The sequence below is a fragment of the Anas acuta genome, chromosome 1, assembly GCF_963932015.1.
Source record: "Anas acuta chromosome 1, bAnaAcu1.1, whole genome shotgun sequence".
Classification (NCBI taxonomy): Eukaryota; Metazoa; Chordata; class Aves; order Anseriformes; family Anatidae; genus Anas; species Anas acuta.
In genome coordinates, this window is record NC_088979.1 from 3,734,694 (window position 1) to 3,750,851 (window position 16,158).

The 16,158-nt window shown below is 58.9% G+C and overlaps 4 protein-coding genes across 5 annotated transcripts; 1 reads left to right on the forward strand and 3 right to left on the reverse strand.

Annotated features, from left to right (window-relative positions):
• Window positions 1-2,311: 2,311 nt before the first annotated feature.
• LOC137865250 (mid1-interacting protein 1-B-like) lies at window positions 2,312-3,872 on the reverse strand. Its single transcript, XM_068700174.1, has 2 exons — window positions 3,414-3,872; window positions 2,312-2,674 (listed from the first exon to the last, which is right to left on the reverse strand). The coding sequence occupies exon 1, from the start codon at window positions 3,838-3,840 to the stop codon at window positions 3,439-3,441; it is 402 nt and encodes a 133-aa protein (XP_068556275.1). The 5' UTR covers window positions 3,841-3,872; the 3' UTR covers window positions 2,312-2,674; window positions 3,414-3,438.
• A 2,167-nt stretch (window positions 3,873-6,039) lies between these two features.
• Window positions 6,040-6,891, reverse strand: LOC137865137 (mid1-interacting protein 1-B-like). Of its 2 annotated transcripts, none has more exons than XM_068700047.1 (2): window positions 6,432-6,891; window positions 6,040-6,318 (listed from the first exon to the last, which is right to left on the reverse strand). In XM_068700047.1, the coding sequence occupies exon 1, from the start codon at window positions 6,849-6,851 to the stop codon at window positions 6,450-6,452; it is 402 nt and encodes a 133-aa protein (XP_068556148.1). In that variant the 5' UTR covers window positions 6,852-6,891; the 3' UTR covers window positions 6,040-6,318; window positions 6,432-6,449. The 2 variants fall into 2 exon arrangements, with proteins under 2 accessions (XP_068556148.1, XP_068556090.1); XM_068699989.1 differs by having other exon boundaries at window positions 6,040-6,338; window positions 6,432-6,887.
• Window positions 6,892-9,422: 2,531 nt separating this feature from the next.
• LOC137865301 (mid1-interacting protein 1A-like) lies at window positions 9,423-10,271 on the forward strand. The gene is made up of 2 exons (XM_068700296.1): window positions 9,423-9,882; window positions 9,976-10,271. Exon 1 carries the CDS (start codon window positions 9,463-9,465, stop codon window positions 9,862-9,864), a length of 402 nt encoding a protein of 133 aa, XP_068556397.1. The 5' UTR covers window positions 9,423-9,462; the 3' UTR covers window positions 9,865-9,882; window positions 9,976-10,271.
• Window positions 10,272-10,884: 613 nt separating this feature from the next.
• On the reverse strand, window positions 10,885-14,981 carry NDUFC2 (NADH:ubiquinone oxidoreductase subunit C2). The gene is made up of 3 exons (XM_068700414.1): window positions 14,751-14,981; window positions 11,756-11,899; window positions 10,885-11,074 (listed from the first exon to the last, which is right to left on the reverse strand). Exons 1-3 carry the CDS (start codon window positions 14,887-14,889, stop codon window positions 11,025-11,027), a joined length of 333 nt encoding a protein of 110 aa, XP_068556515.1. The 5' UTR covers window positions 14,890-14,981; the 3' UTR covers window positions 10,885-11,024.
• Between the last annotated feature and the right edge of the window lie 1,177 nt (window positions 14,982-16,158).

Sequence of the window (16,158 nt, forward strand, 5' to 3'; positions counted from 1 at the left end):
GAAACAGGCGCTCGTGTCCCTCCTTTTACCCCACGGTCACAGCAACGCCGGGGAAAGTGGTGGGTGGGGAGCAAGCACTGAAAGGCAGAAATGGGATCTCAGCGCTCCACACTGCTGGTAAAACCCAGCCCAGGCTGGTTTAATTTCATTTTTCCCTCGAGAAAGAAGTAAAAAGCCAACAGGGTGAATGTCTCCGTAGCCTGGAGCGACCAGGGTTTTGGGATTCCCACAACCAGCAGCCCCATTGTAGCTCCACTGCTGCTCCACACCCCCTGGGAGGCTTTGGCCACCACCGTGGTGTTTCAGTGGGGTTAGCGGAGTTTCTCCCTTTGAGGGATGGATTTTGCTTTGGATTGAGCTGGAATTTCCACCCAGGATCTCTGTTGGGCTTTTGTGATGGTTGCACTGAGCTGGGAAGAGAAAATCTGGAGGTTTGATGGATCTGGGGGCACCACTGTGTAGAGCTTAGTGAGAAGCTCTGAGTGTCATAGATCCCTTCCTGTCCTCAAAGGGAAGGTCGCCAACAGCTATCATGTTTCTTCTGTAGACACTTCAAAAGTAGATCTCCCACCGTCCCCAGCTTTCGAATGGCAGAAGAACATCTCCAAGACTCCAAGGGACCGTCCTTGCATTGCCTAGAAGGATTACCCTGTACACAAGCGACCACAAAAGTAATAAAAAAAATAATTGAGCGACAAAAATAATCATCATAAATAACTCGGTGTCTGCCGAGGAACGAGCAACTTGACAATGGCTTCGTGGGGAATAAATACATGGTTCTGAAAATTGTATAAATAGGCACGCAACAATGAGCTGGAACAGCTCTGTGCTCGTTCGTACGTCGGATTGGAAAGCAGTGTTGCCCGTGCAAGAATTTTTTACCAGATTTATTTCATTAACACATCCAGTGGGCAGCTTCTGTTACAGAGAATTAGGTCGACGGCATTCCTATCTGGGTTTTATACCCCTCTGCAAGTAAATATCCGAGGGGAAAAAAAAATAATGGAACGATTACGGAAAGCAGCTGTGAAAACAGAGAGGGAAGTGAGAAGCTTGGACGTGGGGAAGCAGCTTGGAAGCAGCACTGAGCGGCTCCTGTTGGCCTCGGGTTCCCTTTTGTCTGGTGTAGAAGTCACTCGAGGAGATAAAGGCACTTTGCTCCATGTAGGAGGTGCTCCAGGGCTGATCTCCACCCTTCGTGTCATGTTGGAGTCATCAACTGGTGCAGAGGGCACCTCAAGAGCCCGGTTTCCACGACCCACCTGCTCCAGGGCATCCCAGGGAAGGAGATTCCCATGGAAAGCTGGGGACAACATGAGAGGGAACGGGCTAAAGTTGCACCAGGGGAGGTTTAGGTTGGATATTAGGAAGAAATTCTTCACCAAAAGGGTTGTGAGGCGTTGGGATGGGCTGCCTGGGGAGGTGGTGGGGTCACCATCCCTGGAGGGCTTCAAAAGATGTTGAGATGTTGGACTTAGTGACGTGGGTTAGTGGAGGACTGGTTGGTGTTAGGTCAGAGGTTGGACTGGGTGGTCTTGGAGGGCTCTCCCAACCTAGACGATTCTGTGATTCTATGATTCAAGAGCCAGGCAATGGGACACCAGGACTGGGGACACCTCCAGCCTCGTGGAACAAGGCACGGCGTGGCCAAAAAGCAAAACCAGCAGGAGTTTGCTCCGGGTCTGCTGCGAAATAGCTCCTGGGCCACTGGGCAGCTCCAGGAGCCACTCCTAAATCAAACAGCCGGGCGCTGAGCAAACACCAGCAACACTTCCAGCCCTTTATCTCCTCCACCCACCTCTGCGTGCCTGGGGAATGTGTGGCTGAGGAGGTGTCTGAGGTGGCTTTGGAAAGCCCCCAAGATGCCATCGAAAGCAGCTGGTTGCTTAATTGCCTGGTTGCTGTTAATGCAGCCCGGTTCCTCGCCTGTTTTAATCTAGGGGAACAGAATAAAAGAGGTAATTTTTTGTTTTAATAGCTGGTGAAGCCCTGCCTGGCTACGGGGTGAGCAAAAATAATTTATTCCCTTGAGGAATAATGTGAGACATGAGGGAAGGGAAGGGAAGGGAAGGGAAGGGAAGGGAAGGGAAGGGAAGGGAAGGGAAGGGAAGGGAAGGGAAGGGAAGGGAAGGGAAGGGAAGGGAAGGGAAGGGAAGGGAAGGGAAGGGAAGGGAAGGGAAGGGAAGGGAAGGGAAGGGAAGGGAAGGGAAGGGAAGGGAAGGGAAGGGAAGGGAAGGGAAGGGAAGGGAAGGGAAGGGAAGGGAAGGGAAGGGAAGGGACCAGCCCGTAGAAAACACACATTCACACTTGCTTGAGGCTTTGCATTTTATTTCAGACCACCCTTGGGTTACATCATCAGAGACCGGTGGGGAGGTGGTTTAGACACACGCAAAAATAAAATAACATAAAATAAAATAAAAGCCTTGCTTCAAAGTTACAGAGACCTACAGAGCGATAACACGGAACGCTTGCTTCTGCCCTGCTGCAGGGAAATTTCACCTCCAGGGCACGGAGGTGAGACGAAGCCGGCGGGATCGGCCGCGGGGCAGCTTGGCTGGTCCAGGCAGCGCCCGGCGGGCCGGCGGCCGAGCTCGGCGCTGGTCACAGAGGACGTTCCTCGGTGGGACTTGGCGCAGGAGAAAAGCTGCCGCTGGGCTGTGGACGTCAGAGCACCCTGCGGGGAAAACGGAGGTGGTTTGGTTGGAAAGACCTCATCCTTGGTTGAATTTTGTCCAAAATTAGGGTTGGTGTTGTTGTTCAGGGCATCTTTTCTGTATGCTTGCGCTGTCAGAGCTCTGTTGGGTGCTGAGCCCGTGGTTGGGGTTGGGTACCGGGGCCAAAGGGACTGAGGGGTTGAAGTCCCACCAGCCCAGAGCCTGGCTTTGTTTTCCAGGCTAGGGTAGGACCGAGGTAGCTGATGGCACATCTCGTTTAAACATCTGGAGACCCAAAAGGGCCAATTTACTCCCTGAAAAATTAATCCTATGGTTTTCCTCCGAGAGGAAGGAGAAGCAACTGGGGCACCGGTGTCTGGCAGCTCCTGGAGACCAAAACTCGGGGTCCTCCAAGCACCCGGCCCCTTCCTCCCTGAAGATGCTTTGGGATATTTGGAGTCCGCCCAGCAGGAGCCAGACATTGCCTAAACTGCAAGCTGGGGGCTTTGGGGACAACTTGGAGCTTGCTGAGTGACCTTTGTCCAGCGGCACAGCCCTGTGCCAGTTGGCAACTGAGAAGGACAAACACTGGAGGAGCTGTTGAGCAACGAAGGGCAGAAAACGAAGGCTCAAAACTCCTGGGGTTTGGGGGAGTGATGCAAACGCTGGGAAGACGCCCAGCTGATGGGGCAAGGAGATGACACTGTGCCACCCCTTGGCCGGCTCCTCCTCGGGCTCCGCGTCTCCCCAAACTCTTACCTCGGAGGCTGGCGGGGGTGCAGGCTCACGAGCTGGACTGATCGTCACTGAGGTTGATCTGCTCCAGGATCTGGCTGTACCTGCGGGTCAGGGCTTTGGTGTTTTTGGTCAGGTCGGTGAGGACCTGCTGCAGGCCATTCACGTGGTGGGACAGGCGCTCCTCCAGGTTCCCCTCGGCTCCATCAACTGGGGCCACCTCGGCGTCGCCCTCGGCGTCCCCACTGCTGCCGGGGTCGGTGACGGAGGCCAGGCCTCGCTCCACCATGGGCTTGATGGCCTTGAGGAGCTGGTAGCGCTCGTACAGGTCTGTGGGGCCGCCCTCGGGGGCCTCCCCGTCCCGCTCCTGCTGCGGGAAGACCCCTCGCAGCAAGCTGGGGAACATCACCTCCTGCTCCATCTTCTGGGTGGCCGAGAAGTACTGCTCCATGGTCTCAGTGTTTCTCCTGCTGCTCCCCGCATGTCCCACAGAGGCTTTTTATGCTCTGCTCTCCTCTCCTCCCCTCTGCTTCCTCCTCCCCTGGCTGGGCTGGGCTCCAGCCCCATGTCCCTGGCTGTGCCCTTAGCCCCACTTGGCCCCGGTGCCGCCGTGTCCCCGGGTGCCCAGGGAGCCGGATGGCTCTTGGGCAGCTTCATGCTGCCTTTTGGGGTGGGTTCGGTTGGGATTCGGTGGCACTGGTGACAGCAGGGCACCGGGCAGGGGGCTGGAAGCCTTTGGTCCAGCACTGCGGGTTGTCCCCTGTGTCTGTACACTCAGCTCACCGATTTTGGGATCAGTTCCCCGTGTGAGGCCGAGAACCCAGCGCTGCAGTCCTTTTGGGGTAAATCTCTGTGAGCAGTGGCAACGGGGGCTGTTGCAGCATCCCCTGCCGTGGTGGAGGTGCCGTGGGGTGCTGCCCAGGGACCTTTGGAACTGGTGGCAGGTCACAGCCCCTGCCTGGAACATCTTGGGGCCCTTATCAGTCACGTTCATCAGCGGTGCTGAGCTCTCCGGATGCCCTGACGGGACCCTGCCCAGGGCACCGGGAGCTTCTCCAGCTGCCTACCCAAAATCCTGAGCCAGGAGCATCGCCTGAGCTGGGCTCAGCCTTCCTCACCGCGCTGCCACCTCCTCCCCCTCGCTCAGCCCCCGGCCTCCTGCTCCGGGTGGGTGAATGACCGTGGGGACATCCCCCCCCCAAGCACCCCGTGTGGCTCCTGGGCTCAGGCACATGCGGGTCCACGTGGTGCTGGGGGGGTCCAGGGCTGGTTCTGCCCAGTTTCCCCTCCCCAAGCTCCAGGAGATGTTTCTCAGCCCACCTCCCCTGCCTGTCCGGGTCCCTCTGTATGGCAGCACGCCCCCCTGGTGGATCTCCCACTCCCCACGGGACTTTTCTCCACAAATTTAGTCTTTTTTCCCCAGATCTCATTGCAACCGGACAGCTTCAGCACCTCCCCGCATCACCACCCCATGGTCGCGGATCAGACAGAAACCCACAGCTGTGCCAGGATGAGGAAGTGCATGGGACACAGATCTGTCCCGAATTTAGGGGATTTCTCCATGGCGGTGCCATGCAGGCACCTCCTTGCTCACCTGCAAGGGCTGGAGGTGACCCCGCTGAATCCCCATTCTGCTGCTTCTGCAACCCCCACCCTGCCCCATAACCCATGGATCCTGCACGGGGCTGCTGCCTGCCCGCTCCCTCCCAGCTCCTGCCTGGTTTCCAGCCTCCTTATGGGGTCAGCCCTCCTTATGGGGTCAACCCTCCTTGTGGGGTAATCCCTCCTTATGGGGTCAGCCCTCCTTATGGGGTCAGCCCTCCTTATGGGGTCAACCCTCCTTGTGGGGTAGTCCCTCCTTATGGGGTCAGCCCTCCTTATGGGGTCAGCCCTCCTTATGGGGTCAACCCTCTTCATGGAGTCAACCCTCCTCATGGGGTCAGCTCTCCTTATGGGGTCAGCCTTCCTCATGGGGTCAGCCCTTCCTATGGGGTCAGCCCTCCTTATAGGGTCAGCCCTCCTCATGGGGTCAGCCCTTCTCATGGGGTCAGTCCTCCTCATGGGGTCAACCTTCATCATGGGGTCATCCCTCCTTATAGGGTTAGCCCTCCTCGTGGGGTCATCCCTCGTTCTGGGGTCAACCTTCCTCGTGGGGTCATCCCTCCTTATGGGGTTGGCCCTTCTTCTGGGGTCAGCCCTCCTTGTGGGGTCAGCCATCCTTATGGGGTCAGCCCTCCTTACAGGGTCATCCCTCCTTATGGGGTCACCTCCAGCAGAGCAGAGCCCATGCCGTGGTGGTGAGGGCTTGATCTACTGTGGGGTGCTCCAGGGACCTTTGGGGCTTGGGGCATGTCACAGCCCCTTCTGGGTGTCCCCCCCATCCTCCCAAATCCCTCTCATGGGGTCACCTACCCTTGACAAAACCATCTTTCCCCCCTTGGAGAGGTGGCTCCTGTCTCTCCCCAGCACACGCTGAGCCTCACGCCAGCTCCCACGGCCCCAAAACCCAAAGTGTCCCCCTCCCAGCTCCCTGGGGCCCCTCTCCGGGGCCACTTGTCCCAGCCCTGTGCTGGGGCTGCAGACAGACCCCGCTGCGGGGTCAGGGCCCCGCTTGTCCCCGTGTCCCACAACACCACAAGCACGCGGCCGCTTCGGAAGAGTCCTTTTATTAGCAAAGAGAGGGGCAAAGGCCCGCGCGGCTCCAGGTACCAGCTGGAACCAGCTCCGCAGAGCTCGGGGCGAGAGCGCGAGGCCGCCGCCTGCCCCCGCTGCCACCGCTTCTGCTGCTGCTGCTGCTGCTGCTGCTGCTGCTGCTCGTCGCCAAGCGAGAGGAGGGCGCGAGGCGGGCGGCTCCGTGGCGGCCCCGAAGGGCGGCGAGGGCTCTGGCGCTGAGGATCCGGCCCCACGGCGTTCCCCGCGGGTCCTGGCGCTGGAGGTGGAGGAGCGGGGCTGGGGGAAGAGGCAGAGATGCCGCGTGATGCCCGGGCTCCGCCAGCACCTCCCCGGGCCCCCCCTGGGCTCCGGCCCCCAGCGCTCGCTCACCTGGAGCCTGCGGCGGCTTCACCAGCTGGGCTGCCCGTCGCTGGGGCTGATCTGCTCCAGGATCTGGCTGTACCTGCGCGTCAGGGCCGTGGTGTCCCTGGCCAGGTGGCTGAGGACCTGCTGCAAGCCGGCCAGGTGGTGGGACAGGCGCTCCTCCAGGTTGCCCTCGGCTCCATCATCCGGGGACACCTCGGCGTCGTCCTCGGCGTCCCCGCTGCTGCCGGGGTCGGTGACGGAGGCCAGGCCTCGCTCCACCACGGGCTTGATGGCCTTGAGGAGCTGGTAGCGCTCGTACAGGTCTGTGGGGCCGCCCTCGGGGGCCTCCCCATCCCGCTCCTGCTGCGGGAAGACCCCTCGCAGCAGGCTGGGGAACATCACCTCCTGCTCCATCTTCTGGGTGGCCGACAAGTACTGCTCCATGGCCTCAGCGCTTCTCCTGCTGCTCCCCGTGTGTCCCACAGAGGCTTTTTATGGGGCCGGGCACGGCCCCGCTCCGCTCTCCTCTCCTCCCCTCTGCTTCCTCCTCCCCTGGCCGGGCTGGGCTCCAGCCCCATGTCCCTGGCTCTGCCCGCGCGTGGCCTTGGCCCCAGCTGGCCCCCGGTGCCGCCGTGTCCCCAGGGTACCCAGAGAGCCGGGTGGCGAGGAGGGGAGGTGCCGTGCGGCCTCCGCCTGAAGATTTCCCATCCCACCAAGGCCACTCAGGAGGCTGGGGGTGTCACTGCCATTGGGGTGGCTTTGGCCAGGGCTCGGTGGCCGCGCTGTGTCCCTGGCTCTGCTCCCCCTGCCCCAGCGGTGCTGCTGCCACCCAGGGGGACGTCCCCTCTGCCCCCGTGCCTGTCCCCCACCGTCCCATTGCGGGTATTGAGCAAGGCCCTGAGGCAGCCAAGGCACAGAGGTGACAGGGGAACATACAGGGGGACACTCAGGGGGACACTCAGGGGGTCACCGCCTCCTGCTCCCCACCCCGGGGCCGAGTGTTGTCCTCCTGGGCTGCTGTGGGGCTCGGGGCAGCCGATGGGGACTCAGCAACCCAAGGGTGGTCCCTGGCACCGCAGCGTGTCCGTCCCCATGTGCTTGGGGTGCTGCTCGCAGGGAAAAGTCCAAGATCAGAGCAGGGCTGAAGTTCTGCTGAGCTCCCACCGGGAGCATGCCCGGCGGCGGCGCCTGGCGCTTGCAACAGGGCCAAAGGCCGGGCTGCCAGGGAGTGTGGCAACCCGCTCCTATTTTGGGATCAGCCACAGGGTCCTTTGGCCCTTTGGCAGCCCTCGCCGGTAGCAGCTCTGCCCTGCATGCACACCGCAGGACGCTCTGCCCCACGCGCTCTCACGCCAGGGCCCTGTGGCCACCCCCACCTCTTCCCCTAAACGGACCTAAACATGCCCGTAAAGGACCAGGGGCTGGAGACCCCAAAGCACAGGACCCCGAGTGGCTGCTGGGGTTGGGCAGCAGTGTGTCCCAGTGGTGCCAGGGCTTTGTGCTTCCCCTCACTGAGCTCCAGGAGATGTTTCTCAGCCCACCTCCTGGCCTGGCCACGTCCTCATGGCTGTGGGACCCTGTGCCCGACCTGCTGCTCCTCCCCGTGCCATGGCATCAGCAAACTTGCTGAGGCTGCAATCTGCGGGGCCGCCCGGATCCTTACTGAAGTTGTCAAACACGGCTGGGTCCATACTGCCCACGGGGTGCTCCACGTGTGTCCCTTTTTCAGCAGGACTTCGCTCCCCTGCCCACCCTGTCTGGGTGCAGCCATTCAGCTGGTTTTCGAACCCCCTCACTGGCCTCTCCCCCTTCCCCTACTTCAGCAGCGACTCCATGGGGATGTTATGGGGACAGCGTCAAAGCCCTATAGAAGTCCAGGGAGACAAAATCCACTGCTCCCCCCTCTCCCATCAAGCTGGTGATTTCCTTTCAGCAGCATCTCAGGTAGTTCAGGCACGATTTCCCCTTGTTGCATCGCCACCTGCCAGCTCCCTCAGCACCCCTGGGTGCATCCCATGAGGGTCCATGGACTCCTTTGTGCCCACTCTGCTCAATATTTTTGTGGCCCGACCCCAGCAGCCACTCGGGGTCCTGTGCCTTGGGGTCTCCAGCCCCTGGTCCTTTAGGGGCACGTTTAGGTCCGTTTAGGGGAAGAGGTGGGGGAGGCCACGGGGCCCCAGCGTGAGAGCGCATGGGGCCGAGCGTCCTGCGGTGTGCATGCGGGGCAGAGCTGCCACCGGCGAGGGCTGCCAAAGGGTCAAAGGACCCTGTGGCTGATCCCAAAATAGGAGCGGGTTGCCACACTCCCTGGCAGCCCGGCCTTTGGCCCTGTTGCAAGCGCCAGGCGCCGCCGCCGGGCATGCTCCCGGTGGGAGCTCAGCAGAACTTCAGCCCTGCTCTGATCTTGGCCTTTTCCACGTTCCCTGCGAGCAGCACCCCCAGCACGTGGGGACGGACACGCTGCGGTGCCGGGGACCACCCTTGGGTTGCTGAGTCCCCATCAGCTGCCCCGAGCCCCACAGCAGCCCAGGAGGACAACACTCGGCCCCGGGATGGGGAGCAGGAGGTGGTGTCCCCCTGGGTGTCCCCCTGTACCTTGGCTGCCTCAGGGCCTTGCACAACGCCTGTGGCCCCAACGGGATGGTGGGGGACAGGCACGGGGGCAGAGGGGACGTCCCCTTGGGTGGCAGCAGTACCGCTGGGGCTGGGGGAGCAGAGCCAGGGCCGCGACGTGGCCACCGAGCACTGGCCAAAGCCACCCCAATGGCAGTGACACCCCCAGCCTCCCGAGCAGCATTGGCGGGATGGGAAATCTTCAGGCAGAGGCCACACGGCACCTCCCCTCCCCTCCTCGCCACCCGGCTCTCTGGGTACCCTGGGGACACGGCGGCACCAGGGGCCAGCTGGGGCCAAGGCCACGCGTGGGCAGAGCCAGGGACATGGGGCTGGAACCCAGCCCGGCCAGGGGAGGAGGAAGCAGAGGGGAGGAGAGGGGAGCAGAGCATAAAAAGCCCCTGCGGGACACACGGGCAGCAGCAGGAGAAGCGCTGAGGCCATGGAGCAGTACTTGTCGGCCACCCAGAAGATGGAGCAGGAGGTGATGTTCCCCAGCTTGCTGCGAGGGGTCTTCCCGCAGCAGGAGCGGGACGGGGAGGCCCCCGAGGGCGGCCCCACAGACCTGTACGAGCGCTACCAGCTCCTCAAGGCCATCAAGCCCGTGGTGGAGCGAGGCCTGGCCTCCGTCACCGACCCTGGCAGCAGCGGGGACGCCGAGGACGACGCCGAGGCGGCCCCGGACGACGGAGCCGAGGGGAACCTGGAGGAGCGCCTGTCCCACCACTTGGCCGGCTTGCAGCAGGTCCTCAGCCACCTGGCCAGGGACACCACGGCCCTGACGCGCAGGTACAGCCAGATCCTGGAGCAGATCAGCCCCAGCGACGGGCAGCCCAGCTGGTGAAGCCACCGTGGGCTCCAGGTGAGTGAGCGCTGGAGGCCGGAGCCCGGGGGGGCCCTGGGGAGGTGCTGGCGGAGCCCGGGCATCACGCGGCGTCTCTGCCTCTTCCCCCAGCCCCGCTCCTCCACCTCCAGCGCCAGGACCCGCGAGGAACGCCATGGGGCCGGATCCTCAGCGCCAGAGCCCTCGCTGCCCTCCGGGGCCGCCACGGAGCCGCCCGCCTCGCGCCCTCCCCTCGCTTGGCGACGAGCAGCAGCAGCAGCAGCAGCAGCAGCAGCAGAAGCGGCGGCAGCGGGGGCAGGCGGCGGCCTCGCGCTCTCACCCCGAGCTCTGCGGAGCTGGTTCCAGCTGGTACCTGGAGCCGCGCGGGCCTTTGCCCCTCTCTTTGCTAATAAAAGGACTCTTCCGAAGTGGCCGCGTGCTTGTGGTGTTGTGGGACACGGGGACAAGCGGGGCCCCGACCCCGCAGCGGGGTCTGTCTGCAGCCCCAGTACAGGGCTGGGACAAGTGGCCCCGGAGAGGGGCCCCAGGGAGCTGGGAGGGGGACACTTTGGGTTTTGGGGCTGTGGGAGCCGGCGTGAGGCTCGGCGTGTGCTGGGGAGAGACAGGAGCCACCTCTCCAAGGGGGGAAAGATGGTTTTGTCAAGGGGAGGTGACCCCATGAGAGGAATTTGGGAGGATGGGGGGATGCCCAGAAGGGGCTGTGACATGCCCCGAGCTCCAAAGGTCCCTGGCAAGGCCACACCTGCAGTATTTTCTTCCACCTTTTTGTATTTCCAGACCTAAATGTTTAAATACATCTGGAAATACTCCCACTTCCAGATGTGCTGAGCACCCAGCAGTGAAATTCGGGAGAGCTGTGGGTTCTCAGCACGTCTGGAACACGTTCGGGGTCAACGTGCTGACTTAGGATCCACAAAGCAGGGCAGAAAGATTGAATCATGATCACCAGGCAAAGAAAAACCAACATAAGAACGCAAAATATATTGATATAACGTAACAGAAGAACAAAAACCTGAATACTCTCTATTCCATCCTAACTTTTATTCAGCGAAAATGAATGGTAGCTCTTTACCCAGGCCATGAGCAGCCTGCAGGAGCTCTCAGGATGGAATTGGGAGGTTGCTTTGTAAGACGCAGGCTTGTAGCTGCTGGGGAAACCCTCAGCGGATTGGAATGAAGTCCTCCAGAAGCTCTCCTATTCTCTTCTTTCCTGCAAGGGGCAAGGAGACGGTTTAGGAAAATCCCTGCTCAGCATTTGAGATCAATTTTCAAGATTGAAATGCCCAAACCAGCACTATTTTCCTGTTCAGAAGGTTACCAAGCCACCAAAAATCTGCCTCCTGCGACCAGCTAGCTTGCTGCACAAACCCAGCACGCGATTTCTTTTCCATGGGGCAGAAGTGCAGAGCCCACTTCTGTAACGCCTCCTTACGTCTGCAGCTGCCCGCTGACACAGCACGATGCCATCATCATCCAACAGGCAGCCAGCTGGCTGTGCTTTATTAGAAAACAAACAATTCTGCCCCCAGCTGCTAGCGAAACTTTTATTTACTGAGGCATTTTTTGTGATTTCCGATATTCGTTATTTTCTTGGATTTTCATTTGCTGGCACAATTTTGGTCGATCCGCTTATTTCGGTTTGGCTCTGCCATTTTTATATTAAAATAAATTATTAAGAGGAAGAGTTGGTCATCGAGCTGATCAGCTTAACAAAAATATCTGCTTTCAGATGCTAACTGCTGTTACAATTTATACCGTGAAAAAGCACCAAAAGCATTTTGAGTTGTCAAAAAAGAACCTGCAAGCAGCACATCGACGCCTTTTTATATTTATATATTTGTTTATTAACCAAAACGCTACAGCAGGCTGAGGTCTTTCCCAAAATACCAACCTGCTGTCTTGAAGTCCTCTGGGTGGTGCCTGACGTACTCGAACATTTCGCGGTCCTTCCTGGCGTGCACGTACTCGGTGCGCTTGGCGAGGAAGTAGCCGGCGAACCAGCCCACGGTGGTGAAGAGAACCTGGCGGTGAACACCTGCAAGGGGAAAAGAAAAGGCCAAAAAGGGTGATCTGACATCGAGGACACACAAAAAATAAATAAAAAAAAGATCCCTCACTTCAGATTGTCCCCAAATCCCCCTACAAAATCTTAGAGTTGCCCCAAATTCCCCCCCTCCCGCCTGTCACCTCAGGGTTCCCCCCCGGTTCCCTGAATTCCCCTCAAATCCTCTTCATATCCCTCAGAGTCCCCCCAAATCTTCCCCATTACACCTCAGAGTCCTCCTAGATCCCTCTCCACATCCCCTCAGAATCTCCCCAAACCCTGCCCTACCCCTCAGAATCCCAAATCCCACCCCAAGGCCCTTCAGAATCCCCGCCAAACCACTCAACCCCTCGGCATACCCCAAATCCCTCCCCAGTGTCCCTCAGAGTCCCCCGAAATGCCTCCAAATTACCCTTCAGAATCCCCCCAAATCCTTCCCCATTATCCCTCAGACCCCCCTCAAATCTTCCCCATCACCCCTCAGTCCTCCTAAACCCCTCACATCCCCTCAGAATCCCCCCAGACCCTGCCCATTACCCCTCCAAATCCCCCAAATCCCTCCCCATTACCCCTGAGTCCCCCCAGAGCCTCATTACCCCTCAGAATCCCCCCAAATCCCTCACCATATCCTTCAGACACCCTTCAAATCCTCGCATTACCCCTCAGAGACCTCCAAACCCCTCACCACATCCCCTCAGAATTTCCCCAAATCCCTCTCCAACCCCTCAGAGTCCTCCCAAATCCCTCCCCAGCCACTCAAAGCCCCCCTTCAATCCTCCCCATTACCCCTCAGTCCCCAAAATCCTTCCCCATTACCCCTCAGACCCCCCTCAAATCCTCCCTATTATCCTCAGTCCTCCTAAACTCCTCACCACATACCCTCAGAATTCCCCCAAATCCCTCCCCATTACTTCTCAGACCCTCCCAATTATCCCTGAGTCCCCTAAAATCCTCCCCATTAGCCCTGAGTCCTCCTAAACCCCTCCACATCCCCTCAGAATCCCCCCAAATCCCTCCCCATTACCCCAGAGAATCCCCCCTAGATCCTTCCCATTACCCCAGTCCTCCCAAATCCCTCCCCATTGCCCCTCACTGCCCCCAAATCCCCCCATTGCCCCCCAAGATCCCTCCAAATCTCTCTCCATATCCATCAGACACCCCTCAAATCCCCCAGAGACCTCCTAAACCCCTCACCACATCCCCTCAAGAATCCCCCCAAATCCCTCCCCAACCCTTCAGACCCCCCATAGATCCTCCCTATTACCCCTCTGAGTCCTCCTAAACCCCTTCACATCCCCTCAGAATCCTCCCCAAATCCCTCCCCAACCCCTGAAAGACCCCCTAAAATCCTCTCCATTACCCCTCAGACCCCCCAAATCCCTCCCTAACTCCTCAAAACCTCCCTTAGATCCTCCCCATTACCCCTGAGTCCCCAAACCCCTCCATTACGCCACAGAATCCCCCTTAGATCCTTGCCATTACATCTCAGTCCTACCAAATCCCTTCCTATTACCCCTCAGACCACCCAAAGTCCCCCTCAGATCCTCCCCATTACCCCCCAGAATCCCCCCAAATCCCTCCCCATTACCTATCATAATCCCCCCAAATCCCTCCCCATATCCCTCATACACCCCTCAAATCCCTCAGAGACCTCCTAAACCCCTCACCACATCCCCTCAGGATCCCCCCAAATCCCTCCCCATTACCCCACAGAATCCCTCTAAATCCCCCCCAACCCCTCAGAATCCCCCCTAAATCATCCCCATTACCCCTCAGAATCCCCAAATCTCTCCCCTTTACCCCACAGAATTCCCCCAAATCCCTCCACAACCCCTCAAAGCCCCCCCTAGATCCTCCCCATTCCCCCTCAGTTCTCCCAAATCCTTCCTCATTACCCCTCAGCCCCCCAAAATCCCTTCCCAACTCCTCAAAGTCCCCCTTAGATCCTCCCCATTACCTATCATAATCCCCCCAAATCCTCCCCATACCCCTCAGACACCCCTCAAATCCCTCAGAGACCTCCTAAACCCCTCACCACATCCCCTAAGAATCCCCCCAAATCCCTCCCCATTACCTCTCAGACCCCCAAATCCCTCCCCATTACCCCCCAGAATCCCCCCAAATCCCTCCCCATTACCCCACAGAATCCCCCCAAATCCCTCCCCAACCCCTCAAAGCCACCCTTAAATCCTCCCCATTCACCCTCAGAGTCCCCCCTAGGTCCTCCCTATTCCCCCTCAGACCCCCCAAATCCCTCCCCTTTACCTCACAGAATCCCTCCAAATCCCCCCAACCCCTCAGAATCCCCCTAAATCCTCCCCATTACCCCTCAGAATCCCCAAATCCCTCCCCAACCCCTCAAAGCCCCCCTTAGATCCTCCCCATTACCCCTCTATTCTCCCAAATCCCTCCTCATTACCCCTCAGCCCCCCAAATCCCTCCCCAGCCCCTCAGAGCCCCCCCTAGGTCCTCCCCATTCCCCCTCAGACCCCCAAATCCATCCCCATTACCCTACACAATCGCCCCCAAGTCCCTCCCCATTACCCCTCAGTTCTCCCAAATCCCTCCCCAACCCCTCAAAGTCCCCCTTAGATCTTCCCCATTACCCTACAGAATCCCCCAAATCCCTCCCCATTACCCCTCAGACCCCCCCAAGCCCTCCCCATTACCCCTCCCAATCCCCCAAACCCTCCCTGTCCCCCCAAAACCCCTCACTCCCCCTTCCCCAACGCCCCAAACCCACCCCCCCTCACCTCCCCTCACCCTCCCAAACCCCAAACCCACCCCAAACCCCAAACCAACCCCAAAACCCCACACCCCAGCCCCTTCCGCCGTCCCCCACCTGCCGTGAGGAGGGGCCGCTGGCTGAAGCCGTTGGCCAGCAGTGCCGCCAACCAGCCGGCGCCTCCCAGCCACGCCGACATCTTGTTCACCAGCGGTGGCGGCGGCAGCCCCCGCGCCTCCTCAGGGACGGCCGCCATGGCGCCCGGGCCGCCCAAGGTGACCGCCCGCCTCCCTGCGCCTCAGCCAGCCCCTCCTCCGAGCCCGCCCGCCCCTCACACACGGGTTCCGCCGCCTTCCTCCCTCACTCTTCACCTCGATTTTGAACGAAAATCGGTGTTTTTAACGCAAACGCCCTCCCCTAAATGCGCCCCCCCCCATAGCGGGGTGGTGGTAACGGGGGTGAGCCCTCTTGTGGTGGTCGAGCAGGGGGCGCGGCAGCTGTGAGGTTTTTGCAGCTTTCGAAGGCCTAAGTTTTGGTTAAACTGCTTCAAAAACACTTCATTTTGAGAATTCTTTCTGCAAAACAGATAAATATTAATATGATAGCGCGACCCAGAATGATTTTTCTTTTAAATGAATCTGAAATTACCTTAAGCCACCTGCGAGAGCAATAGCCATACAATAACATAACCATAAAAAAATAGCCAAACACATCACAACTTCCCGATCTAACCCTATTTATTATTTAGTCTGTCCCCACAAGGAGGATGTTTGGGTATCAGTGTCCCATAGCAGGGTGCTGGAGGTGACACAGGAGCCCCCTCAAAGTAGGGAGCTGGGGGTTGGCCTCTGCTCACAGGTAACCAGTGATGGGATTTATAGGGAATGGCCTCAAGAAATTATGAGAAAGTAATGACAACTGAAGTGAAGAAAGCTGAAAAGGAGTTTGTCATCTGTGAATAGTTATATCAGTACCTTGTGTTTACACAGATTGCCTAAAATCCTACTCCAAGCACCCCTATTGCCACAGCAACCCCTCTAACTGCTACCTGCTTTCCTACCTGAGCCACACATTACTTTAACATCCAAAATATTCAGGGTGTAGCTATTTAATCAAGAATCCCCTCTAAAGGGGAACCTCGTTCTTCGACAGTGTTGAGGTCCAAAAACAGCTCAGAAGATCCATCCCCTCTGTCCTCCCCCACAGAATCCCTCCCCATTTGTGGGTGTGACATCGCTGGGGCCCAAAACAATCCTATTCCTAGGGCAAAATCTCTGAGGGACAGCAGGTTTTCAAAAACCTTGTCTTCTAAAGTAGGTGTGATTAGAATACATTAAAACCTCCTTGAAAAGGCTATGAAATAGATCAAAGGGACATGGCCACATTAAGCAGAAATGCAAAGCTGTGGCTTCAGGTGTTCAGAAGCTTCACAGAGCACCCCAAGAGTTTCCCCAGGGACATTACGTCCTTATTTGTACCTCAACAGTAAAGCTTGGACAAGAGCTGAAAAAGGGGCAAGAAAGGC

Coding starts and splice junctions, on each gene's coding strand:
- LOC137865250 (XM_068700174.1), bottom strand. CDS start 3,840: ATGGAGCAGTACTTCTCGGCCACCCAGAAGATGGAGCAGGAGGTGATG.
- LOC137865137 (XM_068700047.1), bottom strand. CDS start 6,851: ATGGAGCAGTACTTGTCGGCCACCCAGAAGATGGAGCAGGAGGTGATG.
- LOC137865301 (XM_068700296.1), top strand. CDS start 9,463: ATGGAGCAGTACTTGTCGGCCACCCAGAAGATGGAGCAGGAGGTGATG.
- NDUFC2 (XM_068700414.1), bottom strand. CDS start 14,889: ATGGCGGCCGTCCCTGAGGAGGCGCGGGGGCTGCCGCCGCCACCGCTG. Junction 11,900..14,750: donor GCGGCCCCTCCTCACGGCAG/GTGGGGGACGGC, acceptor TTCCCCTTGCAG/GTGTTCACCGCCAGGTTCTC. Junction 11,075..11,755: donor AGAGGACTTCAAGACAGCAG/GTTGGTATTTTG, acceptor TGCCCCTTGCAG/GAAAGAAGAGAATAGGAGAG.